General features: G+C 38.1%; 3 protein-coding genes and 1 pseudogene across 3 annotated transcripts; all 4 read right to left on the reverse strand.

Moving 5' to 3' along the window:
- Positions 1-4,100: 4,100 nt before the first annotated feature.
- LOC128716182 (proline-rich proteoglycan 2-like) lies at positions 4,101-5,385 on the reverse strand. The gene is made up of 2 exons (XM_053811103.1): positions 5,346-5,385; positions 4,101-5,266 (listed from the first exon to the last, which is right to left on the reverse strand). Exons 1-2 carry the CDS (start codon positions 5,383-5,385, stop codon positions 4,101-4,103), a joined length of 1,206 nt encoding a protein of 401 aa, XP_053667078.1.
- Positions 5,386-7,788: 2,403 nt separating this feature from the next.
- Positions 7,789-9,268, reverse strand: LOC128716185 (probable basic-leucine zipper transcription factor Q). The gene is made up of 4 exons (XM_053811105.1): positions 9,229-9,268; positions 8,453-8,948; positions 8,291-8,331; positions 7,789-8,207 (listed from the first exon to the last, which is right to left on the reverse strand). Exons 1-4 carry the CDS (start codon positions 9,266-9,268, stop codon positions 7,789-7,791), a joined length of 996 nt encoding a protein of 331 aa, XP_053667080.1.
- A 917-nt stretch (positions 9,269-10,185) lies between these two features.
- LOC128716187 (uncharacterized) lies at positions 10,186-11,625 on the reverse strand (annotated as a pseudogene).
- Positions 11,626-12,812: 1,187 nt separating this feature from the next.
- On the reverse strand, positions 12,813-13,282 carry LOC128716189 (uncharacterized). Its single transcript, XM_053811109.1, has 2 exons — positions 13,243-13,282; positions 12,813-13,177 (listed from the first exon to the last, which is right to left on the reverse strand). Exons 1-2 carry the CDS (start codon positions 13,280-13,282, stop codon positions 12,813-12,815), a joined length of 405 nt encoding a protein of 134 aa, XP_053667084.1.
- Between the last annotated feature and the right edge of the window lie 1,910 nt (positions 13,283-15,192).

A 15,192-nucleotide genomic window follows, 5' to 3' on the forward strand; every position in this document is an offset into this window, starting at 1 on the left:
TAGACATAGTCGTAATCGTAAGTTAAGAAGAATGGTATTTCGAAACTTAGACATTTTTGACGTGGAATATTAATGGAATATCAATTTATTTGCCTTTAGGGGCGGCCCGGTGGCATGATGGTAGCGGCGCCGGTCTTCACACGAACGGACCGGACCAAAATCCCATCCGGGCCAATCCCCCGTAGCAAGGACTGACTATCCGGCTACGTGGTAAAATAAGTCGATACGGCCAGGCCGTTCTAACGAAAAAAAATAAATAAAATTTATTTGCCTAACTCATGTTTGACCAAAGCCAGACGTAGCATCATTTTAATCGGTTGGCACTTTTAATGTTTAGGAAGACGGTTTTTTTGTTGGAGGACGAATGGTTATCCAACAATCCTTGTCAAATCCATGTCTAATGCATAATCTTTCATACGCCTCCTAAAATAGAATATTTGCGTTAGTGGACAAGGAAGAACGTAATTTCCTTCACGTATAATAATCTTACAATATCTTCCAATGGTGGTTCAGCAGACGCAAGTCCCATAAGACCTGCAAGAACTGAACAATGAAATTAGATAAAGTGAATTCTATATTTTTACCAGGCCTTTGCCAAAATGATTGCTCTTACCTACGATTGCAAAAAGAAAAATCTTCATGAGAACCTTCATGGCTTCGGATTATACTTCTGGGAGAATCTATGGAGAAGTCACACAAAGGTATTGCCCTATCGAACTGTAAAAGCTTTTTAAAGAAAACAATGATATATTTGCTAGATTTGAATGAAAATGTACTGACAGTTGGTCAACATGTTTGCAATTTTCTACAGGTCTTGTATTGTTGTTAGAAGTTTACTTCAGTTGGGTCAACATAATTTTATTCCATGTTTTCCGTGGGTTGTAAACAAAGTTAGTTGTTTGTTATAATCAAACAAGCTGATTAAGAGTTTTGAAAATTTGGACGACAGTCAGCTTTAGAAAAGGTCAAATCCCTTACGAATTAAATCACATATCATTTATTATCCTTTGCATGCTGAGAACGTTAGAGTAGTTTAAAATGAACGTTTTGCTAGAACATGTTGACTGTAAAGAAATTAGAAAAACTGTGCTATGTTCAATAAATGATTTTATAAAATATGTTTGTGATTTCATATTTTAGAAGTTGGAATTTTAGTAACAAATTAAAAATATTGATTGTTTACTTGTTGATAGACTGTCGAGAGAAACTTTGCATAAGACTTTGGTCCAATACTTTGAACGCAGCTGGATCAGACGTTTCTGTACATTAAAGGTTTTTCCAACCCAATAAACGCATTCTTTCACCTTAAACCATTAGTTGAACTTTTGAATTAATGTTATAAATCTAAAGGAGGATTTAAAGATTGACCAGAGAGTTCGCTGTCCTATTCAACACATCACAGTTTGTAAGTTACTTTCTCAACTAGATCAATTTTTATCATGAATCAACAATTCAGCTAGACGAAGAAAAATCGAACATTGATCTAATATAATTAATTAATCTAAATACTAAATATTATAACTAACGGTCAAACGGTACAGTTTAATAAAACTTAAAAAATACAACATGGTTCATATTTGCTGCTTCACATAGTTGTTTATTTCATTTGGTCAATCATAAAACCTCTTTATCAAGCTGAAGCCTAGTGCGTTATGGTGGTACCCGCTGTGCTAGAACCTGTCACCCAGCAATCCTTCGGTAGACCGTGCGCTTCGCATCGTTGTTCGTAATCCTTCTGCGTGGCGAAATAATAAAGGAACATATTTAAAAAAAACAGATCAAACAGTAATTTAAGCGGAATTCATACAATTTCCTCATCCGTTTGTTTGGCAGTGGCCAGTCCCATCAAAGCTGCGAAGAATTCAAATTATTATAAGATTGTACAACAACATGTTTTTGCATTAACTACTGCTTATACTTACCGATGAGTGCGAAGAGGAATACTTTCATGAGGAACTTCATCATGCTGTAGTTTGTAAGTACACTTCAAACAACCCGAAGATTATGCAGTTACTGAAGTGTATACACTGCCTATTTATATGAAAAAGCAGCTCAAAGTATGAAACAATCTTAGTTTTCGTACTGAATTCGTCATGAAATGTAATGGTTTGTTCTTTGCATGAATGTTTGTGCATAATTGTTTGTGGTATTTTCTTGTTTAGACGCGTATGAAGCTATTTAAAAATAACGTTGTTTTATTCGTCATCATGAAATACACAAGGCCGTGAGCAAATCATTCGATACAGCTTTGTTTAATGATCGTATAGTTGTAGTTTGGTTCGTGAATCTAATCGTGAACCTTACGTGTTACTCACTTTGATGAATGTTTGTAAACTATTATAGGCTTTTATATTCAAACTTTTATTGTGATAATATTTTTAATATTCTCAAACTCAAATAACTTTCTGTAACAATTTACGTAGGACTGACTATCTAACTACGGGTAAATAAAGTAGCAGAAAGCCAGAAATGGCAGGCCTACACCTTTTGAGGTTGTTGTTGCCGATAAACAAGAACAAGAACATATTTCATACATTGCAACTTTTAAATTAAATGCAAGGATTCTTTAGAACGTCCTGTTATCCACTTCATTCCAGGATAATCTTTATAAAAGAACGATTTAGTTAAGTTTTCCAACGTAAAACAAAATAATGCAACTATTTAAATAATTGTCAACATTACAACATTATTATATTGATGAACACATGCTAAATTCTGTAAAGTATGAATTGCTTAAGCAACCTATGAATTTACCTAACTGAAAACATTTGCTGAGTAAGAATATTTAACAGGTGTCTCCACCTAGAAATCTTATTGTTAGAATTCGTTTAATCAAAATCTTATCTTCTCTCCACGTTCCACTTTTCTTCGATCCTCGCGTAGAGTTGTGATTTTGAACAAAATAAGGATTGTCGTATTTAATAGCCCAAAGTAAAAGTAAAAGCGAAAAAGATGTCATCAATCAGCTGCACAAAAGTTAAATCACTTGTCAGAAATCAATTGCAATGTGTATGATATTTGAACAGTTGATAATAAAATCAGGAGCTCGATCAGATAATATTTTAACCCCACCAGTTGGGACATATAACTCTGCCTTCTATAACTGTACAACCTGCGCTAGGAGACATTCTAGGGTTCTTGTACTCCGCTCTGGGGTAGGCTGCAGCTATGCCGATGAGAGATGCTGCAAACAGAATGGAAAATCGATTAAAGCTAAGTCTAGTGTTAACCTTAACGCACTCACCTGCTACAAAGAGCGTCAAAAGTGTAAACAAGAATACCTTTTTCATGATGTTGCTCTGTTTCTTGGCTGAATAGGTATAAACGAAGCATTAAATGATAGGTGCTTTTTATAGTTTTCTCAATTCATAAAAAAAAAAACAAATATCGTTACTAACTCAACTTAATGCCTCACTTGTTAACTTGTCGTGACTTGTACACGGTGTTTGTGCATCAAGGTGTTGCAATACATGCAATACTGTCGTAATGACTTATCGCACAAGCAAGCTGTTTATTTATTTGTTGTATAAATTTTGTACACAAATGAAAGAATGTATACTACACGTTTCGTTTCGACAAATAACAGTCGTTTTTTTGTCGATTAGGTTGATGAAAGGGGTTGATTCTAAATTCTTTGCAAGAAAGACCACTGAACGGGTAAAGTCTCAGAAGGCCTGAACCTCTTGGGGTTGTTGTGCCGATAAAGAAGAAGAATCAGTTTAGCTGAACTTCAGTCTGAAGCTGAATTCTACTCATACATTTCTATGAAATTTTTGTAACTCAAACGCCTCAAATTTATGTGAAAGATCTTTCATATGATTTATTACAAAAAATAATGCTCTAAAGTTGTCCATGTCTATTGGAATTGGACGATGTTTTAACAAAACATAACCCTTCACACAGATCGCTTCCAGCAAATTGTTACACTGAACCAATCATATTTACACATATTTATTAACGAGGTGGTCATACGGTACAAAATTGATGGGGCTATTGATGGACTATGTTGTGTTGGTCTTGTACATCTGTCTGGGGGTGATCGATGCAATAATAATTGTGCCACGCAATACAAGGCATCCTTCAACCATCAGTTTATATCTTTAGCCCTTTGTTTGTTCTATGGTCTGTTGTTCTTTAGTTTGAGAAACTCCTTTCACCTGCTCGCGTGGAGATTTTATCATTGGAGGTCCTTGTTGGGTCTTCGTTTCCGGAGGACCTTTAATCTGAGCTTGTTGAGGTGTTTGCTGAAACCCTTTGATTTGTGGTCGTGGAGGTCCTTGTTGGGTCTTCGTTTCCGGAGGACCTTTAATCTGAGCTTGTTGAGGTGTTTGCTGAAACCCTTTGATTTGTGGTCGTGGAGGTCCTTGTTGGATCTTCGTTTCCGGAGGACCTTTAATCTGAGCTTGTGGAGGTGTTTGCTGAAACCCTTTGATTTGTGGTCGTGGAGGTCCTTGTTGGGTCTTCGTTTCCGGAGGACCTTTAATCTGAGCTTGTGGAGGTGTTTGCTGAAACCCTTTGATTTGTGGTCGTGGAGGTCCTTGTTGGGTCTTCGTTTCCGGAGGACCTTTAATCTGAGCTTGTAGAAGTGTTTGCTTGTGGAGGTGTTTGATCAAATGCTGAAACCCTTTGATTTGTGGTCGTGGAGGTCCTTGTTGGGTCTTCGTTTCCGGAGGACCTTTAATCTGAGCTTGTGGAGGTGTTTGCTGAAACCCTTTAATTTGTGGTCGTGGAGGTCCTTGTTGGGTCTTCGTTTCCGGAGGACCTTTAATCTGAGCTTGTGGAGGTGTTTGCTGAAACCCTTTGATTTGTGGTCGTGGAGGTCCTTGTTGGGTCTTCGTTTCCGGAGGACCTTTAATCTGAGCTTGTGGAGGTGTTTGCTGAAACCCTTTGATTTGTGGTCGTGGAGGTCCTTGTTGGGTCTTCGTTTCCGGAGGACCTTTAATCTGAGCTTGTGGAGGTGTTTGCTGAAACCCTTTGATTTGTGGTCGTGGAGGTCCTTGTTGGATCTTCGTTTCCGGAGGACCTTTAATCTGAGCTTGTTGAGGTGTTTGCTGAAACCCTTTGATTTGTGGTCGTGGAGGTCCTTGTTGGATCTTCGTTTCCGGAGGACCTTTGATTTGTGGTCGTTGTGGTCTCGGTTGGGATTGTTGCTCTTGAACAGTTTGTTGTGGGGTTGGTTCTTTTACCTGTTGCTGTTGGATATGTTGGAAAGGTTTTATGTCCTGTGTTTGCTGGGACTCTCTTTTCTTCAACAGCTTTGCATTAGCTGCAAATAGAATGAAAAAAGAAACATTTATAAGTATAGCGTGGTAGTGATCATGTTTTTGGTTCTTTGGTTAAACTACCTATTGCTACTATGCAAAGCAGAAGTATCACTCGTCTCATGGTTGCCAATGTTCTCGACTTGAGTTGAACTTACTTGAGTTGAAAAACAATTTAAAACACGGCAAAGTTGTTAGAGAGTCCGGTTATTTTATAGTCCATGTATCAATTATTGAGTAGAAAATCAATTTGCCACTTAAGCCGGGGGGGAATGAAGCGTGAAAATGCGAATATAACTGCTTAGTATAACCAGTTTGTGTTACACACAGGTAATTGCTGTGTTGATAAACATACGTATTGGAATATAGTGTGTATAAAGAAAAAGTTATAGCAAAAGTTGATTCACAATTGGCTACATTTAAAAATATTTCATTTCATTCATTTCATAACGTGATCCAAAGTAATAGGATGGATGGAAGTTTTAGTTTATTTTACATTCTAACTTTTCAGACTTTATGCCTAGTCTGAGATATTGCCACAGCAAGAAGGTTGACATCTGCTAATCGTTACCTTGAAATGATGATAAGATGTATGTTTTTTTTTGTTTTCAAGTCATTGAATTCTGGTACAATTATCCCTGAAGACTTTACAGGTATTCGTGCATCTTCCTCTAGAAATAGCAATTCACCAATGTTTGTATGTTCATTGAACAGTATAACAGTGTGTCGAGGCATGTGTGATTGCTATTGCAGCGGCTCCTATATGTTTTGCTAGTATCCTCAACCCTCATGGACAGAGACAATGGTAGAGATATTGACACCGAATATTGAACCGTAAAATCGTTAAAACGTTAAACCGTATATGTCAACTACCAGATCACATAAATTTATTGGCAGGGTGTTTTTATTGGAGTCTCTAGTTTTTATACGTGCAGTGATACTAAGGCGCAATCGACCAAATATCTGGATTTCGATTTCCTTAAACTTAAAACATAAAAAAAACAGTCAACGGAATAATTTAAAATCGTATTCTTCAATACTTATGAACTTATTTCATAGGTCTGTATGGCATCTGAATGGCATGCAGTGGCATTAGATATTAGTTTTCGTATTGTGTAATTCATAAACAATCTTTGAACCGTTTATCTTAAGTTTTACACCATAAAAACATGAAAACAATAATCTACGTGTTCAGTTGGAGAAAACAAAGGTGGAAGTGGCTTCGTTTTTATTTGATTTCATGTTTAACATCGTCCACAACAGGCGTAAGCTTAGAACTTATTTGGTATACTGAAGCGGACCTCGATGTATGGTCGTTGTTAATCGTGGCGACGTAAAGGCTCACCGTCCTCTAGACACTTTCCCACTATGCATGCATGTCGAAGTCTGGAACGAAGGGTCATTAGATCCAATTTGCGCAGCAATCTTGAAGGAACCTAAATTTTGAATGGACAAAATGATACAGAATATTCGGTTTTGGTTTGTGTAGTATGTTCTGTACTTAAAACTACGTACCGGAATTCTTGGTTTCCAACACTTCCCATAAAGGCCTGGTGTGCAAGGTCTTTCGTACTCGCTGTCCATTTGTCGTAAATGATGTCTGCTCAACCCATGACCTTCTTCCGGTTGGCGTGCTGCAACCGATGCGAAAATGACGAGAATATATGCTGTATAAAGAAGCATATTGTGTTATTTACGAACACATCGCCAATGTTATGAAGAAAATGGAAAGGTTTTACCAATTGCAACCATCAGTGCCGCGACGTATTTCATGCTGATATTTGTCTTATGTTTGGCTTAAGGTAGCTTACACAAATACTTTATCAGAACTGGTTGATTTGACTGTTCTTTTATATTGACTCTCTTTGGCAATAGTATTCTGCTTCGAATTGGTTTGCTGCAGTTGTAGAGATTAGTCACTTATTGTTTGCGTCTATTAACTAATTCGACATGATTTTTAGATTATACGGTATTATTCGGCATAGCATCGTTATCGGCAAGTCCAAATGTTTAATAACTTTTAGACAAATTAATGCACCATAGTTATAAGGTAGTTTTTCGTACATTTTATACGTATACCTTTTAGAAAAACATATGTGAGTAATTGGACGATTTAGATATACTTACTTGTTTTGCGGTTTTAGCATCTTCTGATCAGTTCATGACCGCCATAGGGAAAGAACCAGCTAATCTGGAAGTAAAAACTTAAAAATGGATGCAAACAGTTTGTCGGACATTTTCATTTGAAGATGTAAAACGACTATCCATTTTAGTTAACCATGGAAAGGAATTTATTGAAGCATAAGAAGAACGTTAAAAGCTTTCAAATGAGTGATCTGATGTCTTTGTAATCTTCAAGCAGGGTTCGTTGATGGTCTCAACAAAATAGAGTATAGCGTGTAGCGTAGGAAGGAAATGAATGTAATTAACAGGAATTTCTTCAATCCGATAATCCTGTTGTGTTAGACTCGTTTGTTGCTGATGTCTCTACTGTTCTTGCTGACTTTTTCCATATTCATTGTCAAACCTAATGTATTGCCCGTCTCCTAAGATGCTTCTTCTGCTGCTGTTGATCTTCGCAATCTTTGTCTTTAATATCGTAATCTTGCCAACCATACTTTTGCTGCGGGAAAATCGGCATCTGCTGTTGTTGCTGTGGAAATTGCGGAAGTTGCGGAAATTGTGGAAGTTGCGGAAATTGCGGAAATTGCGGATGTTGCGGGTGTTGTGGATGTGGCCAGTACTGTTGTTGCTGATGCCCCTGTTGTTGCTGCCATTGCCACTGGTCTGGTGGAAGATCCTGGAGATTCGGACCTGAAAGTTGCGGATATTGCGGGTATTGCGGTTCTTGCGGCCAGTGCTGTTGCTGGTGCCCCTGTTGTTGCTGGTGCCCCTGTTGTTGCTGCCATTGCCACTGGTCTGGTGGAAGCTCCTGGAGATTCGGACCTGAAAGTTGCGGAAGTTGCGGATATTGCGGGTATTGCGGTTCTTGCGGCCAGTGCTGTTGCTGCTGCCCCTGTTGCTGCTGCCCCTGTTGTTGCTGCCATTGCCACTGGTCTGGTGGAAGCTCCTGGAGATTCGGACCTGAAAGTTGCGGAAGTTGCGGATATTGCGGGTATTGCGGTTCTTGCGGCCAGTGCTGTTGCTGCTGCCCCTGTTGCTGCTGCCCCTGTTGTTGCTGCCATTCCCACTGGTCTGGTGGAAGTTTATTATCGTAATCTTCCCAGTCATACTGTTGCTCATGCCCTTGTTGTGGCCCTTGTTGTTGCTGCTGCTGCTGCTGCTGCTGTTCTTCATCGTCGTCTTGTGCATTTAGTTGCCTGAGAGGACATTTAATCATGTCACCTTTCCATTGCTGTTGTCCCTGGTGCTGATGCTGTTGCTGTTTTTGTTGCTGAAGTTTTCTTCCAATCTGTTTGAATATGTTCATCTCCTTTTCCAACTGCAGTTGTTTTCCAATATGCTTGGCTTGTTCCTCCTCCTTTTGCTGTTGCATTTTTCTTCCAATTTGTTTCATTTGTTCTTCTTCTTGTTGCATCTGTTGTTGGGACTGACTACGCAGGCCATGCAATTTGCCTGGTATCATTTGCCCCGGCAGTTGCTTATTGTCACCTTTCATGTTTTGGAGGAATAACCTAGCCATTTCCGGGTTAAAGGCTCCATGCAGTGGCTTGAAAACATTGCTAGCTGCAATGGAAAAATTAAATATATAGAGAGTCGGATAAAAAGATTGTGTATATGTGATTTTTGTAGGAGCTGCCCGGTGGCATCACGGTAGCGGCGCCGGTCTTCACACGAACGAACTAGACCAAACTCTCATTCGTACCAATCCTCCGTAGCAGTCAGTCCTTGCTACGGACGTCTAGTCCTTTGCTAGCCCGGTTACGTGGTCAAATAAGTCGATATGACCAGGAAATTCTGACAAAAATAAGTTATTCTTTGTAAATTCTTAATTAGCTGTACTTACCAATCGCCACCAGGCAAACCAGAACTACCAAAGACTTCATCTCTACGACGAATATGTGATGATACAAAACCAGCACACTGTACTGCTATCGTTTCTGTCTAGGCTTTATATAGTAGTTTGGCGGGAATGAATAGCTGAGCGACAAAATTTTACGGTGATTTTATCATTAGTATGTAACATTGGCATTATTGTAACTTCTTACTATGAATAATTTGTTACATAGACTATACAGTTATGCGCGTGTTGTTGATCATGTAATAGATTGGAACTACACATACTATATGCGAAACATACATGTTAATTATTCGCAACAGTTGCTGTGGTCACGAAGAGAATGGAGAACCAACGAAAAAGTAATGAATGTTTCATGGCCCAGGGAAAATATATAAATGGAGCACAACATTCGTTGGAGTTGGTATATAGTAGAAAAGACTTAGAGTGTAATTTAGAGGTATGAACGTATGTGGAAGTGTAGTTTGATAGAAGTCGCTAGGCCCAGTGTTGTAGTATCCGCGTTAGATGCGAACTTTTATCTCTGATAATCTGTGGTGAATTCCTGTTGACTTTTTGGATTAGAATTATTATAGAACTCAGACGTAGATCTCAGCCTTTTTTGTGGTTTTATAAATGGTGATGTGGGGCGCAGGAAACGGACTTATGTTCGTTTCATTGGAAGCAAAATTACAAGAGCCGCATAAGCTGTACTAGGTGAATGTTGTTAGTCCTTCAGTTTCAGCAGGGTCAGGCATGGTAATTACAAGGCGTAGGAGTTCAATAATCTATTACCGATCGGGTACGGAAAGGAATACTACAAGAACAGCATTATATTTTAGCAATATAGTACATGTAAATTTTAATTCCAATTTATACAAATAGCTACTTTGTTAACGACTGTTTTTAGTAAGATTTTTCGTGTTGATATATTTTATTGTGTTTCAGTAGCGTTTAGAAAAGAAATTAATGTATTTTTCTTACTATTAATGCGCTCAAGTCGTACATGTTCAATGATCTGGTTCTAGGTCCTACTGAGATCTGGCAGTACTTGTCTCCAGGAAGACAGTTAGGAGGGGGTTGACCCATCATTAGATGCAGAATATTTGGTGATCGAATATCAAGCTTACTATTTGCTGAAAGGAAAGCACATTTGCGGTAATGATGAAGATAGTAATTTGAAACAGTCACACTCAGCTTACCCAGTGCTAAAATGCAAAGAAATATTACCACAGATTTCATTGTTGGTCTCTACAAATATATCAGAGAAGTGTGTTGCTTCTCTTGTGTGTAAGTTCTTTTATAACCGTTTTAGCCAAACAATTGAGGGGGATTTATAATAAGCATGATGCATATCAGCTTAAAAGTAAAATGTAAAGTGTTTGGGTGCTCTAATGGCAGCGCATAACCTTGAGCAATTGAAATGCCTGATAAGCTCGAAGCCGATAGATTGTGGGAATAGGCCATTTCGGTGATATCTAATCCATAGCTGCTATAATATAAACTGTAATGTATGTAGCTTTTGCAGTTAGAACGGATCGGTTGTTTTTTTTTAAGTAATACGATGTGGTTTGCGACTATAGTTTTTTTTACAGTGTATTCAAAAGTAACTCTCTTTTCTTTTTGGGTCTAAACATCTTCTGCGGTGTGGGTGGTCTGCGTCTTATGTCTGATGTCTGATAAAAGTAACTTATCTGCTGCATCAAATCGATCAATCGGCATCGATCAAATTTAGACTTAATTACTTGATTACTTTTTCACTTTTGCACTTAGATTTGAGGTTCCTAGGTTTGTGGAGATTGTTGTAGAATTGCTTGATATGTTATTATTACCTTCAAAAAGACGAATTACGTTTTACAATATTTATTGAAGATCAGAACTGAAATCGTGTCGTGTTTTCTTCCGTCCATAAGACTCACAAATAGTCTGTTGAAGTGCTGGTTTTAGACCGACGGGGGTATTCCTCCATCTTCAACACATCCCCATTGTCCGGCGATGCATGGCGGTACGATGCCATTCCGTTGTCGCAGGGAATCTTTTCCAAAAATCAAACTAAAAACTTTATCAGCTACTACTGGTGCTACATGTTTCAAGATAGAAGAGATTGGACCCTTTTTGCTTCGCAATTGTTCTACCACAGCTTCTGCTATTTGTGGGATTTCGTTGTCTTCGGGGCAGTCGAGTCCCGGTATACAGTACTGCTGCGCCTGTCGTCGGTAGATACCAGGAATTAGCAATCGGGGTTGTATCTGGCCCTTGGTAGTTGTAATGTAAACTGTAATACAAGTTGAGTATAAAATGAAGATGGTCAGTAAAGATAGTAGCGGGATCGGTATCTCATACAACATGACCTTTGCTTGAAACTCATCTAAACTGTCCTCAATTTACGAGAACGGACTTACCCATTACAATGAAGGAAAGTAGTAATGCAACTCGTGTCATTATGTTGGCCGACAGACTTGCGTTGCTCTCAAACAACAATGCAGTTATTGAAGAGTCAGTGGTACCAGGTGAATGTTTTATACTGGTTTAGGATGGGAATTACACGTAGCTACGGTAGCTAAACTTTATTAAAACATAATAATTGCTGCATTTGCTGTGGATATAATAAATGCAATAATAAATTAATCACCGGTTGAATTATGACATGGTAATAATGAATGGCAAGCGGCGGCCTGTAGGACTACTGGTGGAGGCGCCTGTTCTCGCAAGACAGTACCTTTACCAAAATCCCATGCGAGTCGTACCTCATGCATGCATGGCTGACTATCGCGAATTGAGCAATGTCAAGCAACGTCAAGTAAAACTATAAAGTGACAGCCTAAGTCCTCCTTAATGATTAGTAAAAGATTTAATTAATTACTTACTTACTTATGCTCTATTACTTACTTATGCTCTAAACCGCTCGGTCGTCTAGCGCCGTCGTCAGCCAATTCATTATCTTGGCCTTTCTGGCGGACCATAATAAAAGACTAGTATAAGATATTTGAAGCGGGTGATTTCCATTCCTTCAATGGGATCTTACCGATTTTTTCTGCGCTGGAATATGACCGCTATATGTTTTTGAAAGTGGACCACTTAAATGCAACGCAATTTTGCTGAAACTTTAATGACTCGTTATGTTCTCATCAGCCTCGTTTTGTTCAATTAGAGATCTCTGAAAATAAGACAGATAAATTCTAGTTCTTAATGCATTAAGCATTAAGCTACTGTCAGGGTTGTACAAAGATAGATGATAACGATAAAGAAGTTCTCCGATTAGCGTACAAGGCAAGTGCATTTATTTGTAACTCTCTTGTAAGCCTGGGACGATTGTGTACCGTTGCTAATAAAGAGTCCCGAGGGTTTTTTTGAGTTCATTTATTTTATTTCATCTATACCATGTGATATTTTAATTTTTTTAATCATTTCACTATCAAAGTTTCCAACCAATACATTTGTAATATTTTTATTTGCAGCTTTCAAGCATAGTGGCTCATATTTATTTGGCTCTACGGTTCTTATTAACAAAAGCTCTAACTACTGGACCTTTATTTTAGAATCCAAAATCGTTTGGAAAACGGTTGGAACGGGCTGATGCAATAAGGTAGGACCTACTTGGATCGTGGCATCGGGCGCAAAAATGGATACATGGGTAAATATTGCTTGTCTTCGTTATCTTCGTCGTCTTCGTTTTGCATTCGAAGCATTGATGCGTCGCTGGTTATCAGAGCGATAACCTGATTCACTATCCAGGATACTAGTTTTCCAATACCTTCTACAGTTGGCTCAGCGCTTCGCAACGATGTGCCATCAGGGAAGATATAATCCACAATTTGTTGTACGATCGTTGCGACCAGATCACCAACATTCGGGAAATTGATTGGCAGAGCTCTAAGGGCTCTTGGTGGCAAAGGGTATCCGATGTGATCGGAGTTTTGCCGCAAGGTAGGTCGTTGGTGAACAACCTGAGCACTTGCTGGAAGTGTAGAGCGTTTGCAATATAGATGGTGGGTGTAATATGTAAAGGAAAAATCATCTTACCTAGAGCAACAAAGCAAAGAAGTAATACGACAGCTTTCATGTTTGATGTCTAAGAACACACCGGAGGACTCTGGTGTGGGTCCTGCGACGGACGATCTTTTATACTGGTTCTAATGGTGCAAATTCAAACAAAAAGTTGTTTAAAGACGAATTTTCCGTTAATTTCGCCCACGATATGGATATCATTGCATAACTAATCATCCAAATTTGTAGGTCACCATGCAAGAAAAATGCGATTGTGGTGTTTTCTAAAAGTAATGAACGATAACATAAATAGTAGACTTATTCGTTCTGCAGGGATTCTGATGCTGGAAAACGCAATGAACTGTACGAGAATTTTTCTGTTGTACTACTAATGTAATAACTAAAACTCTCAAATTTTTAGTGATCTGTTCGCAGGATTCTGCAAAAAGTCCAATACATCCTCTTCTGGATATCTGAGCAAGGACGAATTAACATACAATACAATACATCAATTAACAAGGTATCGAGAATCGAGTTATTTTAAAATAACAGAAATGATACAAAACAAATCTATTAAAAATTGCTGACTTGTAACATTTATATAATGAATGCTAATTCGACGATTGATTCGATTTTGTAACTCCACGCATACTAGATTGGTAGGAAGATCAACCACTCAAGATCAAAATCAAGAGATTAATCGATATTTCATCTGTGTGACAATTAGTTGAACAGTTGTATTCCCGTCATGTGATGTCGGTTTTCATTGATGCTTTATGAGTGGTTTAATTAAAATAATTGAGAATAAACTAAATAGGTAATGTAAAGGATTAAGTCAAACACGTCATTTATAAGTCATTTATAAGCGGGTATTTTGGTCTATGTGAAGTGTTTATTAATTTAGTTTCAAGCATAGAGTTCAAGTATAAACTTGGTATTTGTTGTTGCTCGTTTGTTGAAGGATATAGTTTGTATTTCATAGCGGTGTCGGACCCACACGACAGCACCGTGATAAAATCCCATCCGGACCGTTCTCCCGTAGCACTGATTGACTACGAAGAACACGAATGAATATATTCCACAATAAAACATTCAGACATATATCCTTTGCCTGGTTCCTATTTGTAGAATATTTTGATGACAACCTAATCATATTTATCTATTATTGCTCTCAAGATTTCCATTGGGTTGTATTTCTTTCGGGTGGTAACATTCGGCTCCGTAACATTAAGCCTAATGCCACCGCTCTAGTATCACTTTCACTATGTTCAGGAGGATGTGTTGTTATCGCCGAATATAATAAAATAATTTCTTAGGAAGATGAAGCTTTCAAACGTAGTAAAGCGACAGAAGAATAAAGAAATTGAATTAATTTCATGCTCTTTATTTTTTCTCATACTTTTAGGTACATTTACTAACAATTTTCTTGTACGAGCATAATCAATTTATGGATTAAAAAGGACTGCATTGATCCTTCTCACTGTCGGAAACTCACCGTTAAATCATGTGGTGGTAGCGCCAATATTTAAGGATATATTTTAAATGCTTGGCGGATGCATGCCTGCGAGCAAGTCTGTATGCTTCTAAACGGTTGTAAGAATGTGGAATATGTAGGATTTAGTTAAGGCGGATAAGATACTAATGTAACCAGTTGCAACATATTTTCCTCAGATAAGTAAACAATTGGAAGGATGATTTAATAAACTGATACAAATATTGCAAGCATCAATTTGTCACTGTGTTTTGTGTTTATTCATGTATATCGTCATCCCCAGGACAGCTTCATCAAGTAAAATGAAATGAATTCCAGGTAAAGAGTTGAAATTGTTCTAGAATAGAAAACCTGAGAGTATTTTGCCTCGGTGAGTCATTTAATCATTATCTCGAAAATGAAGTCTATTCGAAGGTGCTGGGCAGGATTCATCACTTAAATAAAGTTTGGTATAACGATACTCTTAAAGCGACGAATTTACTTTATTTAAGATT

The sequence above is a fragment of the Anopheles marshallii genome, chromosome 3 (assembly GCF_943734725.1).
Source record: "Anopheles marshallii chromosome 3, idAnoMarsDA_429_01, whole genome shotgun sequence".
Lineage (NCBI taxonomy): Eukaryota > Metazoa > Arthropoda > Insecta > Diptera > Culicidae > Anopheles > Anopheles marshallii.